The 25,630-nt window shown below is 46.2% G+C and overlaps 3 protein-coding genes across 8 annotated transcripts in view; 1 reads left to right on the forward strand and 2 right to left on the reverse strand.

Annotated features, from left to right (window-relative positions):
• The window catches only part of ADAM19 (ADAM metallopeptidase domain 19), a 33,391-nt gene extending 26,717 nt beyond the window's left edge, over positions 1-6,674 (forward strand). Inside the window, exons 18-23 of the mRNA XM_027643505.1 lie at positions 69-177; positions 280-415; positions 648-714; positions 1,259-1,462; positions 3,972-4,118; positions 4,661-6,674. Coding sequence (XP_027499306.1) covers positions 69-177; positions 280-415; positions 648-714; positions 1,259-1,462; positions 3,972-4,118; positions 4,661-4,735 — 738 coding nt within the window. The 3' untranslated portion in view covers positions 4,736-6,674. The remainder of the gene's footprint in view (positions 1-68; positions 178-279; positions 416-647; positions 715-1,258; positions 1,463-3,971; positions 4,119-4,660) is intronic.
• A 116-nt stretch (positions 6,675-6,790) lies between these two features.
• Positions 6,791-16,353, reverse strand: NIPAL4 (NIPA like domain containing 4). 2 transcript variants are annotated; one of them, XM_027643527.1, is made up of 7 exons: positions 16,228-16,353; positions 14,351-14,599; positions 12,255-12,311; positions 11,133-11,223; positions 9,841-10,001; positions 9,161-9,744; positions 6,791-8,709 (listed from the first exon to the last, which is right to left on the reverse strand). In XM_027643527.1, exons 1-7 carry the CDS (start codon positions 16,262-16,264, stop codon positions 8,698-8,700), a joined length of 1,191 nt encoding a protein of 396 aa, XP_027499328.1. In that variant the 5' UTR covers positions 16,265-16,353; the 3' UTR covers positions 6,791-8,697. The 2 variants fall into 2 exon arrangements, with proteins under 2 accessions (XP_027499328.1, XP_027499327.1); XM_027643526.1 differs by lacking the exon at positions 6,791-8,709 and having other exon boundaries at positions 9,140-9,744.
• Positions 16,354-21,134: 4,781 nt separating this feature from the next.
• Positions 21,135-25,630, reverse strand: part of CYFIP2 (cytoplasmic FMR1 interacting protein 2) — a 53,341-nt gene continuing 48,845 nt past the window's right edge. For all 5 annotated transcript variants that reach the window (XM_027643318.1, XM_027643320.1, XM_027643321.1 and 2 more), the window contains one exon: positions 21,135-25,250. In XM_027643318.1, coding sequence (XP_027499119.1) covers positions 25,083-25,250 — 168 coding nt within the window. In that variant the 3' untranslated portion in view covers positions 21,135-25,082. The remainder of the gene's footprint in view (positions 25,251-25,630) is intronic.

Below are 25,630 nucleotides of genomic sequence, written 5' to 3' on the forward strand. Positions count from 1 at the left end.
CTTAATTTGTTTTAGCTTGCAGGGTCCTTAGTAGCTGGCACTAAAGTCTCTGAATCCTCCTACTTCAGGTCTGCAATAACAACAAGAACTGCCACTGCAACCAGGGGTGGGACCCCCCATTTTGTAACAAGGAGGGGAGGGGAGGAAGCTTGGACAGTGGTCCCCCCTCGCCTGAAGGTGAGTGGGAGCAACTCTGTGATGGTACCACTTCAGAAGAACTTGTGTTAGATTGGGAGCAGAGAGATTTCCATTTAACAAACTCTACTTTCTTGCCCTCAGGCTCTTCAGCAGTCGTGATAACTCTTGCAATCCTGGCTCCCATTCTCCTTCTCATTGGAATCATGTTTTTATTCTATTATCTGAAATGCTGGAATAAATTTGCCATCTGTTCTCTAAAGAAGACACCACAGTTCAGGTAAGCTGTCAGTGCTGTGCCTTGTCTGCTTGCACCCCCTCCCACCTTCAATGCCAGGACAGAAGAGGCATTGTAGAGGCTGTGAGGAATGTAACTAGATGGGTTTGTTGGTATAGTCAGTATTTGCTTCTCATTTTTTTACTTTGGTGAAATTAAAATAGAAAATACAGGGGGGAAAAAAGGAGAAAAATGTATCAAGACAATAACACTCTTTTCTTTCTCTTGTTGTCAGTGACACCTCTGGAACTGGGCACGCAAACCCTGCCTTCAAGTTGAAAACCCCCCAGCAGCAGAGGAAGGTAGGGCCAAGATCACATTCCAACTCCTGGGGGAGAGAAGCAGCTGCCCTAAATTGTGGGATGTGGTTCCCTCTCACACTGCAGTCAGGGACTGGTTTTATGAAAGAAAAAAATAGACAGACATCACCTGTGGCTGAAAGTCAGTGGGAGCTGAATGTAGTACCTGTTTCTAGGGATTTCCCTATGGGCAGGAGCTGGGCTTTGACCAGGCCTGTGTGGCTGCTTGTCTGTCCTGATAGATCCTCTACTGTCACATCCCTCTCTTAGAACTGTAGAAATGGCAAACACGGAGTTTATTTGCAAGCACCACAGTAGGGCTTGAATTACCCTGTTTTCTTGGTTCCCAGTTCTGACTCATGATCCCAAATTGTCCCAATCTATCTAATCAATGTCCACTAGACATAGCAACACATGCTGGTGCTGCAGGCAATATTTTCTACTGTGGCTCATAGACCTCATGCAGATCCTTACAAGTATTGCAGAGTAAAAAAGTGGTTTGAAGTGGGAATACCTAACTCTTGGCATTTGTGGGTCTCTTGCACAGGTGATTGGCTTCCCTGAAATCCCACCAAAACCTCCTGCCCAGCAAGCTCCAGGGTTCCAAACAAGCAGGCAGCAGCCATCTGCCTCCTCCTCCAGCTACAGCTGCGGCGTGGGCCCGGCACAGCCGGCACCTCCAAGGGACATGGCCCGGAGGACACCCCCAAGCAGGCCAGCACCTCCTGCTCCCAAACCCCCCATCTCTCAGGTATGGAGTTCTGACACTGTCCTGCAGATGCTGTTTGTTGGGAGGTTTGTTCTGAGCGAGGCTGGTGAAGCCCCTCACCCTGGGGGGTGTAGGCGTTACCGTGTTCACCAGTGCGTGCTCCGTCTCCCCACAGGACAGTTCCTGGTGGTTCTCCTTGCTTTGCAGTGTGGCTGACAGCCTCTGTGCTGGACCCTATCACACACAATTACTTAATTCAGGTCCCCCAATACCTCTGACCTGGACCTGAAGCTTGGATCACAGAGCAGCATCCACGGTCATTGAAAGAGTTTTTAGCTGCAAGTCACAGAGATCATTTGTCAGGAATGAAAGGACTGTACAAATTTTTCCCTAAGCAAGCCAAGCATAGCTCTTCTTACCATTTGAATCATACGGTCATAGAGTTGGAAGGAACCTTAAAGATTGTCTAGTTCCACCCCCTCTGCTGTGGGCAGGGACACCTCCCACTAGGGCAGGTTGCTGAGAGCTCCATCCAACAAGCCCTTCTGAGATTACCAGTCAGTGGTTCAGTACTGAGTGAAGGATCTCCATTCCTTGGAGATTCTCCCAAGTATCTTGCATTTGGACTAAAGCCTCAGGAGCCTCAGACAAATTTTGATGTGGAGCAGGAATGGGACCTTGAGTCTGTTTTGTAGAAAACATTAGTCTTAAACCAATCTGACCCCATCTTATGTGAGCATCCTATCCATGAGGTTATTTTGGGGATTCTTTTGCTTTGCTCTAAACTTACTACAGATCACAAATTCTTATGAAAAAGATGGTAAATCACTCAGGGACTTAAGCCCATTTTGCCAAAATATTAGGTTGGGACCATCAAAAAAGCAAAGGGCCTGGTTACAGCAGGTAGCAGGAGGTTGGCTCCCAGGCAGTCTCTCTGTGAAGGATATGGAGGAAAACAAACCCTTGAGGGATTCCTACAGAGGAAAATTTTAGCAAGTGGGATTTGTGTCCAGCTCCATTGTTCCTTTGAACAGCCAGCACTTCAGCAGGAAAGAAAACTAAAACAAAAGCAGGAAGCTGACTGTTGTCAATAAGGAATAGGTATCCTTCCCAGCTGGTTGTTGACAAGTTCTCCACAATCTCCTTTGTGTGCCTTCCCCAGCGCATCCAGTCTCTTTATCTCAGTCAGCCCAACTAGGTGGAACAATTTTCACAGAATTTCTAAAAGAAACTTTGCTGTTTCTGGGTTGGTGGAAAGCTACAACATGGAAAAGGTACAGAGGAAATAATTAATGTCACTGTTTGCTGTGTCAGTGTCCTTCCTAGACATTTGCAGCATCTGCCAGATTTGCTCTCTTGCTATTCCTATAGGATTTCTTCAGACTTGGCACTCAGTGGAATTTAGTCTGCCTTGTCCTTCCTGGAGTCACAGGGCAAGATCCTTGGAGAGCAATAGATCCACAAGCCATCAAGCATTGCATTTATGCATAGTCTGAGGGGACTGCAGGGTTTTTGGGTGCCCTCCAAGTCGTGAGTGCAGCTGTGTTTGTTAAATCAACACCTGTAAGCCAGCACTTAGCATGGAGCCTAAGCAACAACAGGCAGTCAGCTCTCATGGGGGTAACTCCTCCCCAGGGGCATACTTTTCACTGAAATTCGTTAGATGAATGGAAAATATAATGCTCCAAGTATTCTATTAGGGACAGCTGTGTGCACAAACAAATAAAAATTGCTTGTTGGCCTGCATGTATTTGTGTGGGCACATGTTTATAAACATACAGTGTTTACAGGCACTGTATGGGCAAACATACACTGAGTGTACGTGGGTGAAACTTGCTTCCAACCTGAAGTGCATCAGTAACGTGGCTATTTAAAAGGCTCTGGAACATAGCTTCCCTATTACTTGCAAAATTCAGGGCTTAAAACTCCTGGATCCTTCTTTAATAGCCAGAATATGATGCGCTTTCTGGCCACAGCTCCATCTGGGAAGCAGGGCAAGCTGGGAACCCTGTTACCCTGTTTGGCTGTCCTTGGCTGAAGGCAGCTGCCCAGCAGCCTAAGGCCATCCTGTGTTCATGAAAATTGACAAGTGAAAAACTCTTACATATTGAAAACCACTAATCACCTGTGTAATACAACAAGCCATAGCGGCAGCTACCTGTGCTCCCTTCTGGGGTCAGAGGGGGAGAGGGAGCTCTTCATAGCCATGGGTTTACCTGTGTCCCTCAGCCCTCTGTCTCAGGCAGGGATGCTAAAGGCTCAGCTGTGATGGGGACTCCTGCCCACTCTGTAAGGCATCTCCTGTTTTTCATCATGCAACCATAGATTGTAATAACCCTGGGGTTAACTCCAAACCAGAGACCTTGGCGTGGGCAGCTCCATACCCAACCTGCTCAGACCTGCAAAATAAGAAAGAAGCCCAGGAGGTCCAAAGGACCTCTGGCCATACCCAAAAGTTCACACCATGTAAAGTGAATGCAAATATCATCTCTGTTTATAGGCTGGGCATCTGTTGAAGCTGAGAATTCAAAACTATATCTTTCTTGCATAGGATATTTTGAGGCCCCGGCCACCCCAAAGGGCCTTGCCAGCTGATCCTGTCCCATCCAGATCCAGAGCCTGGCAGGGGAACAGCCCTGCTGTCCCACTGCCTCCTGCACACACCAGAACTCCGGGACAGCTCCAGCCTGGGGCAGAGGTAGGCACTGAGTGTGGTGGTGGGAGGGGGGCAGAGCAATGAGGGGATCAGAACCAGAACCATTAGTGAAGAGCAGCAAAACATGAAGATTCACACATGACTTGAAGATCCCAGTAAGGAACAAAAATTCTTTCCAGCCTCTCTAGCCATGGCTAAGGAGATGCTTTCTCTGCAAGGAGTGTTTCCCAAAATTGTCCTTAATAAAGGGAGTTAATAAGGGACTTTTAGACACTGAGTTCAGTGCCCTGCACACTGGACCACTTAACACAAAACACCTCCACTCCACACAGCACAGTTCTATTGCCTCCAGCCTGCAATATACTGGAGGCCAGCTGTGAAAAATGGGAGAAAACTGCATGAATTTCATTGTGCTCTTGGTGGAATAGTTTCCTGTGTAGGTGATGCTTTTAGGGTATGAATGCACGTGAATGCAGGCTGCCCCAGGCTGGCAGTAACATCAGCTCCAGGAGAGGGCGAGGGCAGTGCTTGCTCTTCCATCACTGCTCACTCCTCTCTCTTTTCCCTTTCTCCATCTCACTCAGAATACTGGCATCTGGATGGCTGGAGCAGTGAACAGCTGGAAAGTGGGACAGCCAGGCTCCCGTGGGCACTCCTGAAGCAGTCTGTTCTGGCTGGTTCTGGCCTTCACAGGGTACTGGATGGCTTTCATCACCCAAAAACACGCTCCCTGCCACAGTGTCTCCGTTCCTCTCCTCTTGCCTCCCATTTCCTCCCTGACTCACCAAGCTGCAGTCAGGTGTGGCAGGAGTGCCCCAGGTACATGCCAAGCTGAGCTGGACCCTCTCTCCTGACAGCCTTTTCCATGTAGGGATGATTTGTTTGTACGGTATTTAAACATTGTTGTGCAATATCCAACGCAGGGATGGGGTGAGGGGGGGTTTCACGTGTTTTTAATCAGTTACTGAAGTGCTACCAGGGAGAACAAGCTGTGAGTGCAGGTGCTGGCCCTGATGGGCTTTTATGTGAGCCCCAGCCCTGTTGGCTTCCTCAGCCCCTCCACGCAGCTGCAGGAGCATACGTTGGTGCTATAAAGAACCCGCTGCCTCCTGGGAGAGCAGAAGGCAGCTGGTGGTAACTTTCTTCAGTTTATTTTCAGTTTACAGTGTGTGGCAAGTGGGGCCACAACAGGGAGCAAACCAGGGAAATATAATTTGTGGGCCACTGTGGGTTTTGACTGGCTTTAGTAGAGTGGATTGACTATTTTCCCTATATAACCATCTTCAGCAAGAGCGTTGCAACCTGTCTGTCCTCTAGCACTCGCTTGTCTTCCCTCGGTGCTGTAAAACCTGAAAGCATCCCCAGCATGGCCCATGAGCTCTCACCCATGTCATTAGGACACACTTTAGGTACGACAGGGAGACTGGCCAAGAGACAGAACAAAAGGCCAGAAGGAAGCTCAGCAAAGGGCAGTGCTGAGACCTCCTCTCCAGCATGCGGTACCACGATCAACAGACACTTTTGCACATCTCAGACTTCAGTCTGTGCTGAGCAGTAACTCAGCATGGGCTGTCTAATCCCCAAACCACTGAGAAACCTACCTTAAAAATGCCCAGTGGAGAAACAGCAGAAATATTAACACAACACATGGTGCTTTTGTATGACAGCTCTTTTACTCCAGGTTTTTTCCTCCAGGCCATGGATGGAGAGAGCTGTCTGTGTGCACTTTAAGCAGCTGATGGTTCTGACCCTGAGGATTCTCCCTTATGAATTTGGTTTTTTTTCTTCTCCTAATAGTTTGGACTTTTGTATGGTTGAGTTTTTTTTCCTCAGGATTTTAAATTAAGACCTTTTGTTATGCCAGATATTTTTTTTTCCTTGAAATGATTCCCTAGGAGAACACTGGGGAATCTGGAGCTGTGGTTACAACAGCTCTGTTGTGTCTGATTTATTATGGAAAAATCCTCAAACAGCGTGACTGCTGCTCCACATGTGAGAAACTGTATTATTGGCATAAAGAAAAGGAGTCTTGTCTGATGGTTCTCTTTCCCTAAGATATACTTACTAAAAAAAAACCCAACCAGAGAAATTCCAAGTACTCATTAAATTTGTAGTTATATGTAGTAGTGTATCTGTAAGGACTTAAACCACACTAGTTTTCACAACTTTACTACCTCTTTCTCCACAAGGAAACAGTTCACAGGGTTGAATTTCTCGCTGATTATTCCTTATCTCACTAATTTTAGACCTTTTCTTACCTTTTACGTGCCTGGAAAACAAACCAACTTAAAAAACTCCTTTCTGAATCAGGGTCTAGCAAGTGAAAGATAAGTTTTCTGATCTTTATATGTCTTTTTCTATAGTTGAGATATATTACATATAAAAATGTATATTCAAAGAACCCCCAAAATTTGTTGTTTCTTGGGGTGCAGCCAGTGTGGCTGTGAATGTCATGGCATGTTTTGGTGCTCACAGGTGGAGCAGAACTGTACATACACTGTAGTAGTAGATTCAATCACAAGAACTTGATCTTTTCTCTGAGCCCTCACTGAGGCCACAGCAGCACATTTCTGCTCCAACCCCTGATCTTCAGCAAATGGCCACTCAAAATCACTAAAATTATTTTCACTGCATTTCATGTGAGCATGGGATCAAGGTTTTAAAAAATGCCCCTGGACACACAGTGCTCAGAGAACAAATGGATGTGCCCAAACTCCAATGGAAAACTTTACTGCTGGAATATCATAAAAGTCTCCAGAAGGCAGTTTTAAGTAAGTCCTTATAAATTTTCAGATGTGTGCAAGCTGAGTGAATGAGAACAGGGAAACTGCAAGAGGATGGTAAAACCTGGTTTTTTTTGAAAGATAACGTTACTTGGGAGAACGTATATTAAAATACATCTCAATTTTTCCTGTGTCCACCATATTAATGGTTTATTAATGGTTTACAATAATGCTCTCTATGCATCTATGCAAATACTTGAATGCAAGTCATTGTGCCTTTTGCCTGGTTTTAATAAATTTGTTGGTTGTCATTAACAAATGCTCCTTCCACTGTGTGCTATTTCATTACCTCGGTTCAAAGCTTCATTTTCTATGTGGTATTTCTCCAGAGATGGCAGGACTGCTGGAGGAATGGCTTTTATGATATACAGTTCTAGGCAGTGAGTTGAGTCCCATTTACAGTCATTTTCTAAAATAAAATGCATAAAGCATTACACTGATTAAGATGCTGAAACCAAAGCTCAAGTGAGTGACCTGGATTATTGTCTGCCACCAAAGGAGGTCGCTGCTGTTTTACTCTGCTCCTGATGCTCTTTCTGTTGTCCCTCAGCCTGTTTATCCTTTAGGGCTACTCCAGTAAGATGAGAGAAATCATTAAAAACTTTCAGATCCACCTGCAACTGTTATATTTTTTTAGAAAAAAAACACCTTTATTTTCCTTTCCACATTCCAAAAAAATAGTACTGAAATGTTATTAAAATAAGAGATTGTATAGTCCTCTCTCCTGCAACCCCAGGTTGCATTTGCTCAGTGATGCTCAGACCCAGGTATAACCAGGTGAGCATCTCAGGCAGCATCAGTGTGTGCTGTGGTCCAGGGATAACCCAGGCAGAGCTGCCTCTGGACTGGCTCAGGCTTTGCTGCTCCCTGATTGGGATTTGCTGTCAGCAAATGAACTCCAGTCTCCCCAGAAGACCCAGCAGTGAGATGGGAAAACCTTTCAACTGCAGTAATACCTTCCTTTTTCACTTTTCAGCTAAAAATGTTATTTCTCCCATCCTTTCATCCTGACCAATGATACAAATCCAAGGGTGTTTCCAAGAAGAGCCATGAGCAAAAGGCCAGGTGTACTATACTGGGAGAGATGGAGAGAGGTGAGTGGGACTGCTGTGGGATAAACAGCATCCCTGCAGCTCTGCAGAGCATTACCCTCTTATGTCTGTTCAGCTTTTAACACGCAGCTCATACCTCTTTCTAAACAGCAACAAAAAAGCTTTGGGGCTTAAATGGTAGCAGGACAGGGGCCAAAAGAGTTGGGGGGCTCGCAAAGGTCAAGGTATTTCCTAAGGAAAAAAATACTTAACATTTAGAGCCACTTTGTCTTTCAGACTGAAAAGATTATCACAAGCAGTCTCGGGGACAGTGGCAGTGTTTCTCCTGACATGGAGTTTATCCTGACAGAGCTCCCCAGCCTGAGAAGAGACTGCCCCTTGTTCAGGTGAGGTCTGGATCAGGCCCAGAAACTTCACCAACCACATCAACATGGCCTGGGCACCGTGGCTGCTAAGGAAAAAAAAAAACCCAAACAACCAAAACTCCTATAAAAATAATTAACACTGTGCTGCAGGGAAACTCCTGGATCTCACAGAAAAACAAAAGTTGAAAAAGATTTCCCTGCCACGGTCCAAAAGCACTTCATGGTTTGGGTCCAGCCACTGAGCCTGAGCCAGTGCCTATTCCACAAATTGCCAAGTTTTGCCCATATTCACCAATATTCTTGTCCCATTATTTGCAGAGCAAGTGACCAAATATGGATGAGCAGAGTCTGAATAGCAGGAGTGCACTGTTCAGGTCTTGTCTCTCATCTCCACTTGAGATACTGGTGCGTATTTTAGAGTTCATGCCAGTGCCTAGAAAGGAAAAAAAAAAAAAAAAGGCAAAAACCACAAATCAATGACTCAATCAAACTCTGGAAACAAAGACATCAGTGGCCACCCAGGGGAAGGAGTTCAAGAGTAAACATTAGCCCTGCCAAGAATAAGAGATGGGAAGGGGCCTCGGAGAGGAGCTTTGTCCCAGGACTATTGTATTTCAAGAGGATTTTTGTTTTCAGTGGCTGCATGTATTAAGGCACAGCGAGGATTAAACATACCCCTTGCTGCCACACTGTGACTGAGATCCCATCCAAAAACCTGGAGAAAGTTTTGGCTTGATTCTACCAAGCTTTAGATAAGACACTGATGGTTTTATTTTCTGCTTTTCCTTTTTTAAACTGCTCAGTGACAGCTGGAATATTGGTCAACCCATTCACCCACCCTCCAGTCCCTCACACATAACGTGCTAGGTGTAGAGCATGAATACCTTGGGTTTATCCTCTGGGGCGATGCTGGAGTTGTCCACCTCTATCAGGATGTTCTTGTCATCTCTGGTGACCGGCACTTGCTCTTCATTCTGGAGGACTTGTGGTAGATTCCCTAAACTGACATCCAGGTCTTTGAAGGCGTGGAGTAAAAACACCCCCAGAATGATGGTGAGGAAGCCACAAACTGTCCCGATGATGTCGATGACGGTCATGGCGACCCACTCCTTAAAGAGGATGATGGAAGTCGTGATGACGATGGTGGTGAACAGCACGTAGTAGATGGGAAACACCAAAGAGGTGTTGAAAATATCCAGGGACTTGTTGAGGTAGTTAATTTGTGTAGTGATGGCTGCCACCAGCGTGATGACCAGGATCCATGTCAGTGGGTGCTGCAGCACAGGCCGGCCAGCAAAGAAGCCCTTGATGGCAATTCCCAAGCCCTTGACTGAGGACACGGAGAAGGCACCAATGACGGAGCAGATGGTGAGGTAGACGAGGATGTTGCTCTGGCCATAACGGGGGGCCAGGTAGAAGATCAGGAGGAAGCAGAGTGCCAAGAGGATCGCAGCATAAGCGAGGAAACCTGGAAGAGGGAGAGGAGAATTCAAAACTGAGCAGCAAGAACAGGGAGCAGTAGGCACTGCCAAGCCCCAAGAGGAAAACATGCCCTCCTGCATACCCGGCTCCTTCAGCTTGGAAGTCATTTCATCCAGAGTGGTGACCTCCTCGTCCTCTGGAGCATGTATCACCATCACAGTGCTGCCCACCAGGCTCAGCATGCAGCCCAGCTTTCCCAGCAGGTTGAGCCGTTCTCCAAGCAAATATGAAGACAGGATGGCACTGCACAGGAGAGAAAAATGTCAGCTGGTGCTTTCCAGTCCTTTAAAGAAGGAAGAGCGGCTAAAATAAAGTTAAGAATACTTTCATGCGATACAAGGGCACAAATTTGGTGTAAATTGGTTGGATTCCGGTGTGTTAATACACAATCACATTGTATCTACTGAGCTGAACCTGCAGAGGTGCAGGTGTGATCTGCAGATCACAGCTCTTGAGTCAGCAAGGTGCAAAAATGCTGAATGCATTAACACGTCCTCAGAAATATTTTCAGGGCCTACAGAATCACTCACAAGCTGCTGAGCATTTTGGAGCTTTTAGTGCTCAAGGAAGTTAAAGTTACTTCGAGGACCAGTGCAACACAGAAAAAAACCTGAACCTCACAACAGAAGTCACATTAATTTTAACTAAATCAGCAGAACTATTAAGCTTCAAAGAAACGTGGAAGGTGCTGGGGCTACAGATATATCTACAAAAATGTTGTTATCCATAAAAATTTGGGACAAGACACCAGGAGCAGTCCTAACTCTCAGTCTGCTTATGCATTTCACAATAAGTCTTTCTATAAAACCTTCAGTACTCAGTCATGTACTTTGGTAGGAATCTCCTTTCTAAAAATAAAGAAATAAAATATGGTTTCAGCCCTTTTGTCAACAGCCAGAAGTATAAAACCTCACAACATCAGAATGCCCTAAAAGCCTAGAAAATAAAAGGCAAATAAGAGGCAGTTTGAAAACAAGCCTGATATTTTTGACTCGTTTAGATTTTTAGTACTGTTGACTACAAGATCAAAACAAAACAAACAAAACAACCAAAACAACCTTGAATTGGATGAAGACCTGGAATAATGAAGGAGGTAATATGATACTTGTAATAGTTTAATCTGCACTGCATGTGGCTGCTATCCACATGCAGCATTTCTAGAAGGGCAGTCTACTTAATTCTATGGTTCCCAAATGATCCCCCCAAAGGACAACAACCATTAAAGTGCTTTTTTAGAAAACACTGAAACATTTTTTTCCTCTAGGCAGAATAAATCATATTAGCATCACTTCAAGTTCCTTCTGTCTTTACTAGACAAACAGGCAAACAAACAAAAAAAAAAAGGCAAATTGCAAACTATAGACACAAAATCACCTTATGAGCACGCTCAGAGCCCCCAGAGGAGTGACAATAGTTGCAGGAGCAAAGGCATAGGCAGCAAAGTTGGCAGCTTCCCCTCCACCCACTAAACAAACACAAGAAAAATAAATACGAGTGAGTTACAGTGTACATTTTATGTTTTCTCTTGTGGGCTTGCAAACCAGTAAAATATCAGTTGGAAAGTGGTTTTTATGCTGGGTGTTCCATGCTGCTGCTAAACAGGGGCAGATAGTGGGTGAAAATCTCTCTATAACAAATGAACACAAGCAGAGAGGCACCCCTGGAGCCCTGCACCCACACAGGGGAGGGCTGGGGGTGCCAGGGCTTGGCCATGTCAGGGGTGACCCATGAGAACTCACCTCCCGCCCAGCCAGGCTGTGTCTGGGGGTTAATGAGGGAGAGGGGCAGCTGTGGGAGCCCCAGTGCTGGGAGGCTGCTCCTCACCCCCCCCCCCAGTGTGTCCTTGGGGCTGTGGTGCCCTCTCTGCCTGAGCTGTCCTTGTCCCCAAGCAGTGAGGGCTGTGTGCTCGCTCACAGGAGCTGCAAGGGCAGGGTGAGGTGGGGGCACCTTGAGCTGCTGCTGCTGCAGTGAGAGCCAGAGAAGAGGGCTCTGAAAATCCCTCCTGTGAAATCCACTGTTCTCTCTGCAACTTTTGAGTCCAGTTTGAGGAACTATTTAAGACTGCAGCACTAAAGAATGGTTTTAAGGCTTGCTCTAAGGGAAAGCAAGCCTTGTTCAAGAAAGGAGTTGCTACCAGCAGCTATGTTATCTCCCTGTGCCACAGCAGGAACCTTTCCTGGAGCCCCAGACACACACAGGAGCTGTTTGCCCTGTGCCTGGTACACAGGCAGACCTGCCAGCTGCCTTATTAAAACCTGGCTTTTCATGCTTTTGATCAGGTAAAACTGAGCTAGCAAGTCCTACCAGCCCTGCAGGGGGATGGAGAGGGAGATCCTGCACGGCTCACTGCCTCTCCTCTCCTTGAGGATCCTCTGCTGAGGATGGAGGAACTCCATAGAAAACAGGCTTTAAGCCACGAGACAGCTTGTTCCACACCTTATTCACAGGGACAGACCATGGAAAAGCTTCAAACCCAGGGAGAGAGCTTCTACTTACTGGTTATCAAGCCAGCCCACCAGAGCCAGTCCTTTAGGTAGCCATGGCCTCCATCTCCTGGGGAAGAAAAGCACATGGGTATGCAAGAATTAACAACCATGTTCATCAGAGCAAGAGATGAGAAGTGTCCGTTTGGAGAGGGATAAATTGCAAGGTGAAGGCTTTCTGTGTCCTGTCCCAGAAGCTATCTGCTCCTTTTGTACACTGCTGTGTACAATGACTGTATTGCAGGGCCTCAGCATGAACTGCCAGCAAACCTGATGTTAACTTTATGTGGTAGAGCCATGATGTGACTGAGCATTTCTAATAAAAAATAATTCCTGGCACTGAAACAACTGAATGAAAAAAAAAGGGATGTAAATAAGGAGGAATGGACATACTGTGTTGGGAACTAATCCAGCTCTGTCCTAACCCACAAGCTGTTAGACATAAGGAGCTTAAGCCTGCTGACATTGTGAACCCTGATTTTACTGGGTCAGATAGAGCCCATTTTTTGATAAATCTGACTCGACTGGAGCTGTCAGTAACAGCAGTGTTTGACCTGCCTTGGAGAAAAGTGATGTGCTCAGATGGAAGGGGTGACACCCTAGGTCTGAGAGATTAAAGGGTGAGATAGGACAAGGGGAAATGAAGGTTGAACAGGAAGACTTCAGGATACAGGGACAAATCTTTTGCTAGAATTCAGCCTCTTCTGGTTCCTCAAAAAGTTCACAAATGCTGAAGTTCAAATGTTATCCTTTGGTATTCCTTAGAAATTGCTGGTTTATTTGTTTTGGGATTTTTTCGGTTTTTTTTTTTGCTTGGTTGGGGTTTTTCTCAAGAACTCTTTTCAGCTGCAGTTTTCTGTCATTAATCTAATTCCTTGTTAAACATTCTGAAAAATAGGGAGGGGTTTGCTCGTTTCACTCACTTGGCTCTGTTGTGGGAAGAGTTCATGGAGGGAAAGAGGAGAGAGACATCTTCTGCAGTTGAAGCAACTGATATTTCACTGTATAAATATAATGCCAAACCCATCTGTGTCCAGCAGCTGCATGTGGCCAGACTAAGGGCAGAGGAAGGAGACTTGAGACTGGCCTGTGGCTCAGGTGCTGTTGGTAGCTTTGCTGTTTGACTCTGGACAGTCACTTCATCCTTCCATACCTCTGTGTCCCCATATGGGGACACAGTAAAATGGGGATGGTGATATTTACTCCCTCTGAAAAATTATTTAAGAATTGTTCCCAGGCCAGGCCTTGGAAGCGGTAGTATTTTAATTATCATTGCTTTGTTTTGTAATTATGCAAGTAGGTCAGCTTCCAGGTAGGACTTACACTGCTGCTAGAACACGTTTGCAATGCTGATGGGACGTGTCCAATTCCACAGTGCAATTCTGCTGTAGGCAATGCTCCTGCACCACTGCCATCTATAAACACATGCTTCACCCTGAGAGTCTGGTGCCAGAGGAAAGTTATCTACAGGTTGTTGAGCAACATACCTCAGAAGGAACCCTTCTGAAACCACAAGCAGAGCTCACACACAGCACTGGTGTGCAGTCCTGCATTCATAAATGGCTTTTGCTAATTAAGGCACATGGGGCCACGTCCTTGTCTCAGTACATGTGCCTAGTGCATCAATAAGAGCAAGAGTGGGGTCACACTGCTGTGCTGGTCTGTGTCACGGTGATGACTTGCAGCTTTGTGCAAAGGGGCCCCTTTCAGAGACCTTTCAGCATTCTGCTTCCTCCTGGCCTCACTCCTTCCCATGTAAGAGCTGTGATGGACGTGTACAGTGGGGCCCATCTCATCACACAGGGTACTTCACTTGCTATTTGCTGTGCCAGGCAGGGAAATGCTGCTTTTAGCTGAGCTATTCCAGTGCAGGGCTCTGTAATTTAGCTCCTTTCAAAGCAGGGCTCTGTAAATTAGCTCCTCAGCTCCTACACAGCACTGCTGTCTCACACACAAAAATGCATCCACAAAAGGCCAAATTTACATTGCTGACAGAAGACTGTACCCAGAGGTGTCCCCTTGCCTTATGAGTGCTGGAGTTTGGATGATGTATGTGGTTCTTGGAAGAGGTGGACCTTCTCCCTCCTGCCACCCCCCCAAAACCCTTACCTGCCCTGGTGCCTCCCTTCTCCACCAGCCGTAGCAGCCCCTTCTTCTTGAGGATGACACTGCTTCCAATGAGGAAGCTGGAGAAGACAGCCAAGCCCAGGCCAATGTAGAATCCATAATTGCTTTCCAGCTGAGTTATCCAGAAACTATCCGAAGTCCCGTTGTCCTGGACAGAGTCAGCTGGGTCAGCATCGCTGATCACTTGGCACACGACCCGGCGGGAAAGGCACGAAAGGGTGATCAGAGACCCTGTGAGACCACCGTGGAGATAAACCAGCAAATTACTGACATGACTATCAAGAGTGTCTCTATTGCCCTTGGACTCACTCAGATGTCCCCTTGAACAGTCACCCATGCTGTCACCCTAACAGCACATACCCATCAGCTCTCAAAAGCTCAGGACACCTTTTTACTCACATGTGGAAATGGCAAGGTGAGTGACAGATTTATGGCCTGCAGTTCAACCATCTCTTGGACACTGAACGTGTTGATCAGTCTACACATTGAACTGGAAGGCCACAAGGACCTCTCTAATAATGTAATTTGAACTTACAAATATATATGCTAGAGTATCTCCACCAAACTCAGATGTTATGAACTATGCGTCAGCAACACTCAACATTGTTGATTCAAAGGCCTTGGTGTAGTCCAGCCAACTAATCCCTACATCCGCAGCTTATAACTTCAGGTTTAATGTGGAGTGATGCCAGCACATTGTAACTGTGCATCTGTTCCAGCTCTGTGTACTGAACTGGGTCATAAGACAACAGATTTGCCTCAGACCAAAGTTTCATCTCTACATTGCCCCTGCTTTTTAATGGTTTTATTCTACCTATTTATAGAGTGCCTGAGTACTCCTAAAGCAAACATAGTCCTGCCAGTGTGGAGTGACGGAGAGCAGTCACGGTTTCCTGCTGTTAACACCAAGAGCACTACAGCCCTGTCTCTCTGGCCAAGGTGTGTTGCTGTGTGTGGGTGGGAAAACTGCTGAATTTCTTCCACCCCAACACTCCTACCACACCCAGCACATCTTTCTATTGCAATCTTCACTCTGAGTGTAGTAAAGACAGCATGACTGTGACCGTGGGGAAAGGAGCAGCCAGGTGGAGTCTCACAAAAGTCCCTTTGTATTAGAAGACTTCAATTTTCTGCCTGAACTCGTGTAGGAAATATGGAGCAAGTATTTGTGTGTATAGGCGGGACTATGCAATGGCTAAACTGCTCCCAGCACTACCAGCAGCCTGGGCATGGGTCCCACGTTTTTCCTCAACCAGGAGACTGGCTTAGATCTTCTGCAGCTGCATGCCCTGGCCCTAGCACACATAGCTGAGGTTTTGGATCTGAACTGGAAATAAACTTTTTTCCAAAGTAAAAAATTTCAGTCATCTTCTAGATGAATTTCCAAAGGTTCTCTAATAGAAAAACATCTTTGATCGTGGAAGCAAGCTTCTTGGGAGATACGGGGGGAATTTGCCTCCCTGTCTGGGTGAAAACCTCCACAACGGGCACAAGTGTAAGGCAGTGGGATGGGGTGATCACCGACTGGATTAGTTAATCTTTAAAGGACTAAACCCCCAAGTCCCACACAAGTTCTCTGTGTGCTGTGAGGCTGGCAGAGCGCGGTGCTGGCTGCCAGCAGCACAGGCTGCGTGCCTCAAGTTTTCCCATTCCTACACATACACACCTCAAGAAACGCAAAAGAAACCCCAAATCCAGAAAAAAAAAAACAACAGAGCAGTGACAGAGGACAGCCCCAAAGCCGGGGCGGGGGTGGTTGTTGGGGGGTAAGGCCAGGGGGTGCCGCAGGTTCAGCCTCTTCCCGGACCTCTCCCGCCGCTCCCCCCGGGCCGGTCCCGCTCCCCCGGGGCTGCACCCACCGTTGCTGCAGCTGCTGTTCGTCTCCAGCGGCTCCATCGCCTCCGAGCTCCGGGCACTCAGCGCATCCCGAGGGCAGAGCCGGGCTGGGCAGGGCCGGGCCGCCCGCACACCTGTGCCCGCCCGGCTCCTCCTTCCTCCGGGAAGGGCCGGCCCCTCCATGGGCTCGGAGCAGCGACGGCAACACCCGGGCGAGCTCTGCAATGCCCCCCGGGGCCGCCTCGGCTCCCCGCAGCCCTTGTGCCCCATTCACATCCCCGTCCCCGCCTGCCCGAGGGCGGCAGCCGGGGGGGTTCTGTTCCTTCCCACAGATCTGGGATGAGGCTCCTGCCAGGGTTTCTGCTCTGGAGTGTATTTTCCTTGTTGCAGCCGTAGGAGAAGGTGCCGTGGCAGCCCGAGCGTGGCTCGGGGGGGTGTGAGCCCAGGCGCAGATTTAGGGGACCCCGGTGTGCGCTGAGCGGGTCGTGCACGCTGCAAAGCCGGGGGGCTTCAAACGTGAGCAGGGTGTGGTGGAACAGAAACTAAGGGTAAACAAGAGAAATGTTAGTGGCAGTGTTAGGTTAGTGGTTGGACTTGATGAGCTTAGAGGTGTTTTCCAGCCTAAAAGTTTTGGGCGCCACAATGTATGAAGGATGTAAAGCTGTTAGAGAGCATCCAAAGGAGAAGATGGTGGAGAGTCTCAAGGGGAAGTCGTATTGGTGTTGTTTTTTTCAGCCTAGAGAAGAGGATACTCCATCAGCTCCCCCTCCCATGGCAGCCGAAGCCTCCCTTGCTGATGGTAGTGTGTGAACGTTTTGGAGTGTGTTGCACACCAGTGTGTTTTACCTTCATCCTCACCCTTCTCTGCCGACCTCCCTTCCTGCGTTTGTGCTCGGTAGCCGTGGGTACACAGAAACCTACTGCTGATACAAAAGCCCTTTCGGTGCCATTAGCCAGGTTTTGCTGTAAGTCAGGAGAGATAAGGAAAACCAGTAGTAAAACAATAGCACCAAGCTCACATTTATAGGTAGGAATGGTCATATGGCATTATAAAGATGTAAGATTTGCAGGATCTGAAGATGTCTGAAAAATTGCTTTTCTTTTTTCCCCATAAACTAAATTACTTGTTAAGACAGAAATTGCCTTTAGACCATCAGGCTGCAGCATTGCTAACACCTCATGGCTCCTTCACTCAGCGCCTGATCCTATCTCCGAGCAACTCTTTTCTTCAGCGAATGTAATGCTCAAGTGCTTTGTGAGTCATTTGATTTTAATCAGGTCCGTTCATCCATCACAGTCCTGCGGGTCACTGGCTGGGAGAGACTGTGCCAGCCAAATCCCATGTCCTCCCCTTTATCACAGGGCACTTGATAATCAATCCTAATCATTTGGCAGCAGGTTTTGAAGTAGGAAATGAAATGTGCTAATTTTTCACTGTTCTGGGAGCAACTTCTGCTGCTGTTATATATTAGGCAGGCAAAAGGGGCAAGACCCTGGGTGAGACAAAGATGGCAGGATTTGACCTCTATTTAGTAAATTTACTCGCTGATATTAATTAAAAGCTATTCATGCAATGTGTGAATATGAAGCTGGTTGCAAAAACCAATGTGATGGTGGAGCGGGACAAGTATTTGCTGTGTTTGCAGTGCTGACTGCCTGCACTAGCTGGGGAATTTGTATCCCCTGTCCCTTCACAGGCTGCCCCACCTGTTTGCTCTGGTGCTCTGTGGGGCTCTGTGGGTCCCTTTGCTGGACCTTTTCCAACGCCCTGAGGTCTTGCTTGTAGCTAGGGAGTCCTAATTGTGATGTGGTTATTGGCAGTTAAACTCTGTCCAAAATAAATTCCAAGCTTTTGTGGGTGTGTGTTGTTATCTGTGCAGGGCAGAGCTGCCCACTGTGCACAAAGAGGGGAGAGGGAGGGAGCAAATTTTTATGGAAGAGATCTGGGATTAAAATAATCCTTTTGGTTATGGTGCAGCCTCATACATTACTGCCACAGCATGGTGCAGTTAAAAGCAATAGGCACTTAGGGCCACAGCTTTACCTTTCCCAAAGATATTTGATGCTGTGGACTGACTTTTGCCAGATTTGACAAGGGGTGAGACCTCCAAAAGAAGCCATTCTAAATTCTGGGAAGAGATGCATGACAGGGAAGAGGTCCCCAAAGGAGCAGACACTGCAGTGTGAGCTGACTCTATCAGATACCAGGGAAGGAGTGTGCCCAGTTGTCACCACTGTGGGAGAAACTTCAGTCAGATCCTGTAATTAACCACAGACACAAGTGTGTCACATATTTCTTTCTCTTTGGTGCAGGGGCTGTGGGGTGCAGTGCATAAAATCAGAGTCACAGGAGTTGCACTTGATGGAATTAGCAAGGCTGTGTATGGCAATATGGGAGTTAAAAGCCAGGTAGGATTGGCATAGAATTGCCTTCTACACTCAGTCAAGGGCAAGTTGAGACTGATAACAATAAAGCAGGGATGCAGCCAATGCCTCTTTTATTGCTTCATATCCTCATTTTAATGGGAAGGCTATAATTAAGGGAATTCAGCTCCAAGCTATGACCTCACTGGTTGATACTCACATCAGATGCTGCCTTAAAAATAACTCACCAGAAATCAGGGAGTCTTCCATAGCAGCTCATCTTCTAACAATGCAGTTCCTCCTGAAATACTGGTTTCCAGGCCAAAAAACTTGATTGGAATCCAGGGGGCAGAACAAGACAGCTTTGCATGCAAATAACCTCTTTAGCAACATCAAAAGGCTTTTCTTTGCCCTGCTCTTGTCTGCTCATCTCTTCTATTCTGGAAAAATGATGGAAAAATACTGGGTATCAACTGCTCTGTATTAAAAATAATGGTGGAAGTATTGTGCTAACAGGTGATGGAAACTTTTGCCCTTGGATGTCTGCTAGGCATGGTTCCTGGGGAAACTTTCTGAACAGGATTGCAGCATTCTGCTCTGACTTTGTACAGTTTTAGGGCTCTGAGGAGCCATTTGCTGCTTCAAAGAGAGGGTAAATCCTTTTTCTGGCAATGACCTGATAGTGTAAGGGTTAAAGGAATTGCCTGCTGTTGGATGATTGCAGCACTACTTGAAAGGACGCTCGAGGCTTGAAAGACTGAACTTAGTTGAGCAGACAGCTTTAATTCAGCCTATTTCAAGGTAACTGTGCAGTGGCTGAGGCTGACATTTGGTGCTACAAAGGTTTAGACACCACCAACAGGGAGAGTTCCCAAGCCAGTCACACCCATGGTGGGTTCCCACCCTTGTGGAACTGCCTTCCCCATGCCAGTGCACGTACCTGTGGGTCTGTGCTGAGGGGCTGCTGAGTGATCCAGGGTCATGAGGCTATAAAACACACCCCAGCTCCTTTCTCCCAGGGTTGCTAAATATTTTATCCAGATCAGTTCAGCGATCCAGGTCACTGTGGCCCCATAAAGCATGTATGTTGTCAGAACAGGAGGGGTGGGTTGGTGATGGATGGGAGCTGGTGCTCAGTGGGCATCGGAGCAGCAGTGGGTGCCAGAGGTGAAGTGACGTAAGTGACAGGCAATCAGCAGATCGTTTGTTTGCAGACCTCTTATCTGCCAGGCATTTGCATCAGAACTCTAAATCAAGCAAAACTAGATATGAAAGGCACTCCTGGCTTGCAGAAGGGGTCACAGAAAGGGTAATTTTGTTAAGCTTTTGAAAGAATAAACGAGTCATTAATGTACTGTTCTTCAAATGGGTGAAGTGATTTAATTTGAAGATGTAAACATATTTAGGAGCACGAGGAAGAAGATGTGGGCCTATATCTTTGATACTGGTCCCTTAGGGTTGGTTGTTCAAAATTCAGTCTTGGACCCTGACACCCAAACCAAAAATTGCTTCTGGCTTCAGGTGAGACCATGTGAGCTCTCAGCTCTTCTTAGGGCTGGTGTAAGAACTGGGGTGTGCATGACACAGCAGCTAAAATTAGTTTAAAAAAGAAAAAAGGAGAAGTCTTGATGGAAGAAAGAGTAAAACCCAAACAACCTGCCCAGTATGAGTGGCAGAGGCAGGAAGAAAGTCCTGCTCTCCTCTCTGCCATTCGCTGCAGAACCATGTTGAAATCAGTAAACATTGGGCAACTTTCAGCCATTGGGCAAACAGTTCTGCACAGCAGGATGTCACCCACAAAGCTGCAGCACATCCTGACTTAAAGCACATTGGAAAGATCAACAGAGCTGCCTGGTCATGGTGTAAAGTTCCCTTCCAATTTTATGTGAAGAATCACTGCATTTCTATTCCTCTTAAGCCAAGAAGCTGTTCCTGTGAAGAACCTTAGGAAGAAGGTATGAAATGGAACATCAATTACAGTGTTTAATCTAGAGCTGAGCACAGGAGCTCCCACTCCCACAGATCCATGTCAGTTGTTTCACCTTAATTCCTCAGCTCCCAGAAAATCTTTTCCCCTCAGTTCCCCCTCCTTCTGCAGTCAACAACTGCAGCTGATCTTTGGATGCTTCTAATACAAAACTAAGAATGGTTTCAAATGGAAATTTGGGAAAATAATAGCGAGGAGCATCCCCTGGAATAAAAAAGGCCCCTGTGGAGTTGACAAGGCTATGGAATGATAGGAAATTAGTTCTCCTCAGTTTAGCTTTGTTTTCAGTAGAGCCTGTCAAATTGTATTAAAAATAATTATAAAATTTTCCCTCCACTGACTGCCTAATAATAAAACAAGTTTTCATATATTTGTTGTGCCAGGAAGTTTTTCTCTAAGGTCATTAACTTTTTGATAGGAAAATATGTCTGTTCTCTGTTGACCAAAATGCCTCATTTTTTTTTCTTTGGTTTTGGCAAAAGCTCGACATTTTTATCAACTTTGCTTTTCCTTTGTGCCAGGTGCAATTGGAGCCTCTTCCTAAATAACAGATATCACAATGACGATAACACCACAAAGTAAAGTCTGCCCATTTCATGAATGAGCCCAATTTTTATTTCTCTTCATCACAAAAGTCATCCCACATTTGTTGTACACACTGTTGGTTGCTGTGTTACGGGACATATCACCAGGTACCAGATGCTTTACTCTTGCAGAAGCACTTCTAATGGAGATGGAAGCTTCTGTTGGCTGTATTTCAGAACAACAGCAAAAAATACAAAACCAAAATATCATCTTCAGCTGCATAGCAAATATGGATCAAAAATTTAACACTGTATCAGATCACAAGCGTAAATATACCTCACCATAAATAAAATTCATTGTACAAAATAACTCAAGCAGCTTTTCATACAAATATGGTACATTTGACAACAGTTTTGGAGAATATTTTCTTGGGTTTTTTTACACCTTCAATTCTTTTTTTCTCAAACATACATGAACCTACTGGACTGGAGTAATGCAGGAGAAAAAGGACTAACGTTGTTCAATGCTACTAAGTGCTGTCAGACTTTAAAAGGAAAACCATTGAAGTGCTGAGCTTGAACTAGTTTGCTTCCCCTTTCTATTGTAGCATTGAAAGTCAAGTGTAGCATCATTCCAGAAAAGCATGTGCACTGCCAACAGTCACATTTTATAATGGCAAAGCCAGAGGGAACATTAAAATAACCTAGTCTGACTTCATTCATGACACAGGCCATCCTTTCTCCCGCCCTGTAATTCCTGCATTGAGCCAACAGCTTGTCTTTGAAGTAGACATTCCAAGTGGTGGCTGGTAGATCCCAGGGAGTTTGCAGACTACTTCAGCATAAGGAGGAAAATATAGGTAAAAAAGCAAGTCCATAGTCGCTGGACTTGGAAGTATTCAGACAGGGGTCAACATTTCCCTAGGAAAAGAACATTAGGGGTCTCCAGATTATAAAAGGCTGAAAACTACAGGATTGGAGCATATCTGCAAGAAAGACACCCAAATTTGGCAGAATGTCTTCAAGTGTGGAGAATATGCCCAAACCTGTGGCAATCTGTTACTATTTAGCTCTGCTGTCACAATTTGCTCCCTATTTCCATTAACGGTGATGACATTAAAAAAAGGATGGAGGAAAAAAAATCCACTTTCATGGAGTTGTTTAAAGACCTAAGCCTGGACCTCTTCTACACGGTCAAGGAGGATGAAAGACTGAAGCTAAGGACAGTAACATCAAATCTCAGAAATTAAGACCGTAAGATTATTCCTAGCTGATACCTCATACGACTTGAGCAATAAGGCAAAACATCTGCATACACTCTACAGTCAAAACACTTTACATTTCGTTCATGCACTTTGACATTTTGCTCAAAATATTTAATCTCTTTGAATCTGAAGGGATTTTACATTTTTGCCAGCAAATCCAAGGGCAACGAATAGATTTCATTTACCTGTTCTTTCAAGTACGTGCAACGGTGTTTTGCAGGGTTTCAGGAACCATTATGGCAAAACTACAGCAAAAGAATGTAAAGAGTTTTACAGGTTTAGGTGAAATATCTCACAACTCACTTCAGACCTAAACAGATGAAAACAGGCATTTAAATTCACCTTACTACATCCCATTTTGTAGATAGCTGAGACCGGGCCATTTGGTACAGTTTATCCTTCTGTAGCAACCTCTTGCTCATGCTGGTTTCTGGAAAGACTCCAACATCCCCTAATAACAGATGCAGTAGGACATTTAATTTGTGCTGTGCCTAGAGGTGGCTCTGAGAGCCAGACAGGGACTTGTGCCACCTTTTCAGCAACACTTTCATACCAAAATAACAAGCACTTACTATTTAGGTCAGGAAAAACTGGACCTTTGTTGGATCTATCTTCCTCATATCTTGTTTTCCACAAAAAATAAAGTGCTTGATTCTCCTCTTCCTTTTAAAAATATATATCTTTAAATAGCCTCACTCCAGTAGTGTAGAAGTGTTGGAACATGATGGAAAAACAGAACTGACATCCTTAGTGGAAGAGTAAATAGAGAGAAAGGGCCCTGTTAGTGTCAGAAAGTTCCAGATGCTCTTCTGCTGCTCTTCCTCACAACACGGAGGAAACAACTCGCCTTGTTGGGCTGGGTCCTTCCCCGCCACTCCAGGATTTCAGCCAGACTTCCTGAGATTTCATTTTACTTTCAGGTTACTGTGCTGCACAATTTCCTCCCTGCAGTTGAAATGTCTGTCTCAGTAATTAAAGGAATCTCAAGGTGTGAAAATGTCCAGCACTTGTCATGTGTGGGGTATTTATTGATTTCCATGGGAGTAGGTGATGAAGGTCCGAGAGAAGAAATTCATCCCACCCAGCAAGATCATCTCTCGCCAACAGTAGTTTGGCTGTTGTTTCCTAAGACAAAATACTCCTGCTGGGACATTCCTAGTAATTAATTCTATGTTCCTTTTGAGAGAATTAACGCCCAGGCTCTGCCTTTTAACATCTGTAACAGCATACAGTTTACAAGGCATGATGAAATGCATGAAAGGAATATATATTATCACATCTGTATACTGTCACAGCAATTATCTGCTGTGACCAGGCTAAAGCTGAGGAAACATTGCCAGTGGTGAGGCTGGGATCATTTGCTCTTGGAGCATGTGGTTTGATCTCCTTTAACTTCAAGCACAAGCTTTTCTATCACTCCAGTGACACTACTGAGGGGAAGCAGGGAAGACCATGAGTTATGAAATCCTCCTTCAAGTTCCACCTGAATTTGTTCTCATTATCCAGGGATCTTAGATTAGCTGAGTAGGAAAAGGAAACAGACTCCAGTATTCCCTCTGAAAGCCTTTAAACTTGCAAAATTCTTGGTATTTTTTAATGCTTACCCTATGTTTTACCTCTTCTAAACAATTACATCATTTCTGAGTGATGGGAAGTTTCCTAAGCCCTGCTGATAGTCACCATTCTCTGAAGAAAGGTATTTGGTCACTGTGCCACTAGGAATTTGTGTAAACCAAGGGAAAACAGCATCCCTGAACATACAGAGATTATACACCCCAGCTCTCATCCTTGGCTGAAGATCAAAGATCCAGTATGTTCAAGGTAACTACACCTGCATCCTGCCAGGACCAGTGATTATTTCCACCCAAGTTAATATGTTCAAGAGCACATTCACATGAATGCAGCCTCTTCTGTAGTCCATAGGAAATCTGATTTAGTCCATGGAAGATGTGTCTTCAGGGGAGAACCTCTGCTTTAAAATAAGTGGATGTCCCATAGCAGGGAAAAAGCCAGGCCATTTTCTCTTTCCCCAACTCTCTGAAGTGCTCAGGAGTTATTTGGTGACTACATCACTGCTATTCTGAAGCCCACATGCCAAAGCTCCCTCTAACAAATGCTGGAGAGGCCGAGAGCATGAAGCCCACTCAGCCTGGGGCACACAGCCATCCACGACCACCCTGGCAGGGCTCCTCTGCACCCATCGCTTCATCCTCAGGGTGCTGCCATCAGTGCCATCCTGCCTTCATCCCTTCTTCCCCTCCAAGAGTGAATCAGGGACTTGTCTTCAGACCCTCCTGCTCTGTGGCCGGTGGCACATGTCACTGGGGGGGCTGATTTGCCCCACTGCTCCTGCGGTGGGAGCGGGTTCCCGGCGCCGTGGAAGCATGGGACTCTTCCAGCAGGACCCCCACGCAGGGGGCTGCAGTATGGCTTCAGAGTGATGATGTGTCTGACCGAGTGAATCACAGGGAGAAACCGGACCACTTCATGGAATAAAAGCACGTTTTGCCCACCCACCCCCACCCGCCCCCAAGTCCGAAAGCTACAAGTAAAACCGATCACAGGGATGGTACAGAGGAACATGCACTCAAACGGGGCCGAGGAGAAGATGCGTCCTCGGGTGTAGAGGCAGACCCAGCATCGCTTCGCTGCCAGGTCTCACACCAAGTTTACTCCTCCCAGCTGGTTTGGGTTCAGTCCCTTCTCCCTTCCCAACCCACGTGGGGTCCGTGTCCACACTAGCAGGTGGTGGCCAGCGACTGGTGGATTGGGGGCTGGAAGCAGCGCACGTGCTCCACCGTGGAACTGTCTGTTTCCACCGACTTCATGTACTTGTTTAGGATGGCAAAAATCTCGTTGTTCAGGATCTGATACTTCCTGATCCTGTCGGCCATCTTCTTCAAGGGCTGGAGGGATGGCGGGGGAGAAAAACAGTAGATGAAGAGTCTTATGTCATCTGATCAGCTAGAAAGTAGCAGTACCTCTGACCTGCTGCTGGAAACCTCTGCTAAAGCAAAGCAGCTATAACACGTGTTACTGTTCCACTTAGCACTTCCCAGGGACTGGTGACTCGCTTCATTATAGGGTTTGATGACTCAAGCCAGAGCATTAACAAGATCAGTGAGTGGTCCTAAGTTAACTGTTCCAGATCCTGCTTCCCAACCCCAGGAAGAAGGGAAAGCTTTGGGAGAAAAAAGATTTGCTTTTCAAGCCAATTAAAACCTTGGCCTCTCTGCTGAGACTGCAGCTGGAAACCTTAGAGTGAATGTGTCCAGTTTAATAAAGT

The sequence above is a fragment of the Corapipo altera genome, unplaced genomic scaffold (assembly GCF_003945725.1).
Source record: "Corapipo altera isolate COAL_440 unplaced genomic scaffold, ASM394572v1 75, whole genome shotgun sequence".
NCBI lineage: Eukaryota > Metazoa > Chordata > Aves > Passeriformes > Pipridae > Corapipo > Corapipo altera.

What these genes read in the sequence shown, in the direction of transcription:
- NIPAL4 (XM_027643526.1), bottom strand. Translation starts at nt 16,264, where the DNA reads ATGGAGCCGCTGGAGACGAACAGCAGCTGCAGCAACG. An exon ending in GAAGGGAGGCACCAGGGCAG is followed by an intron (nt 12,312 to 14,350) that starts GTAAGGGTTTTG and finishes TTTCTTCCCCAG; the next exon opens with GAGATGGAGGCCATGGCTAC. An exon ending in TTCCAAGCTGAAGGAGCCGG is followed by an intron (nt 9,745 to 9,840) that starts GTATGCAGGAGG and finishes TCCCTCTTCCAG; the next exon opens with GTTTCCTCGCTTATGCTGCG.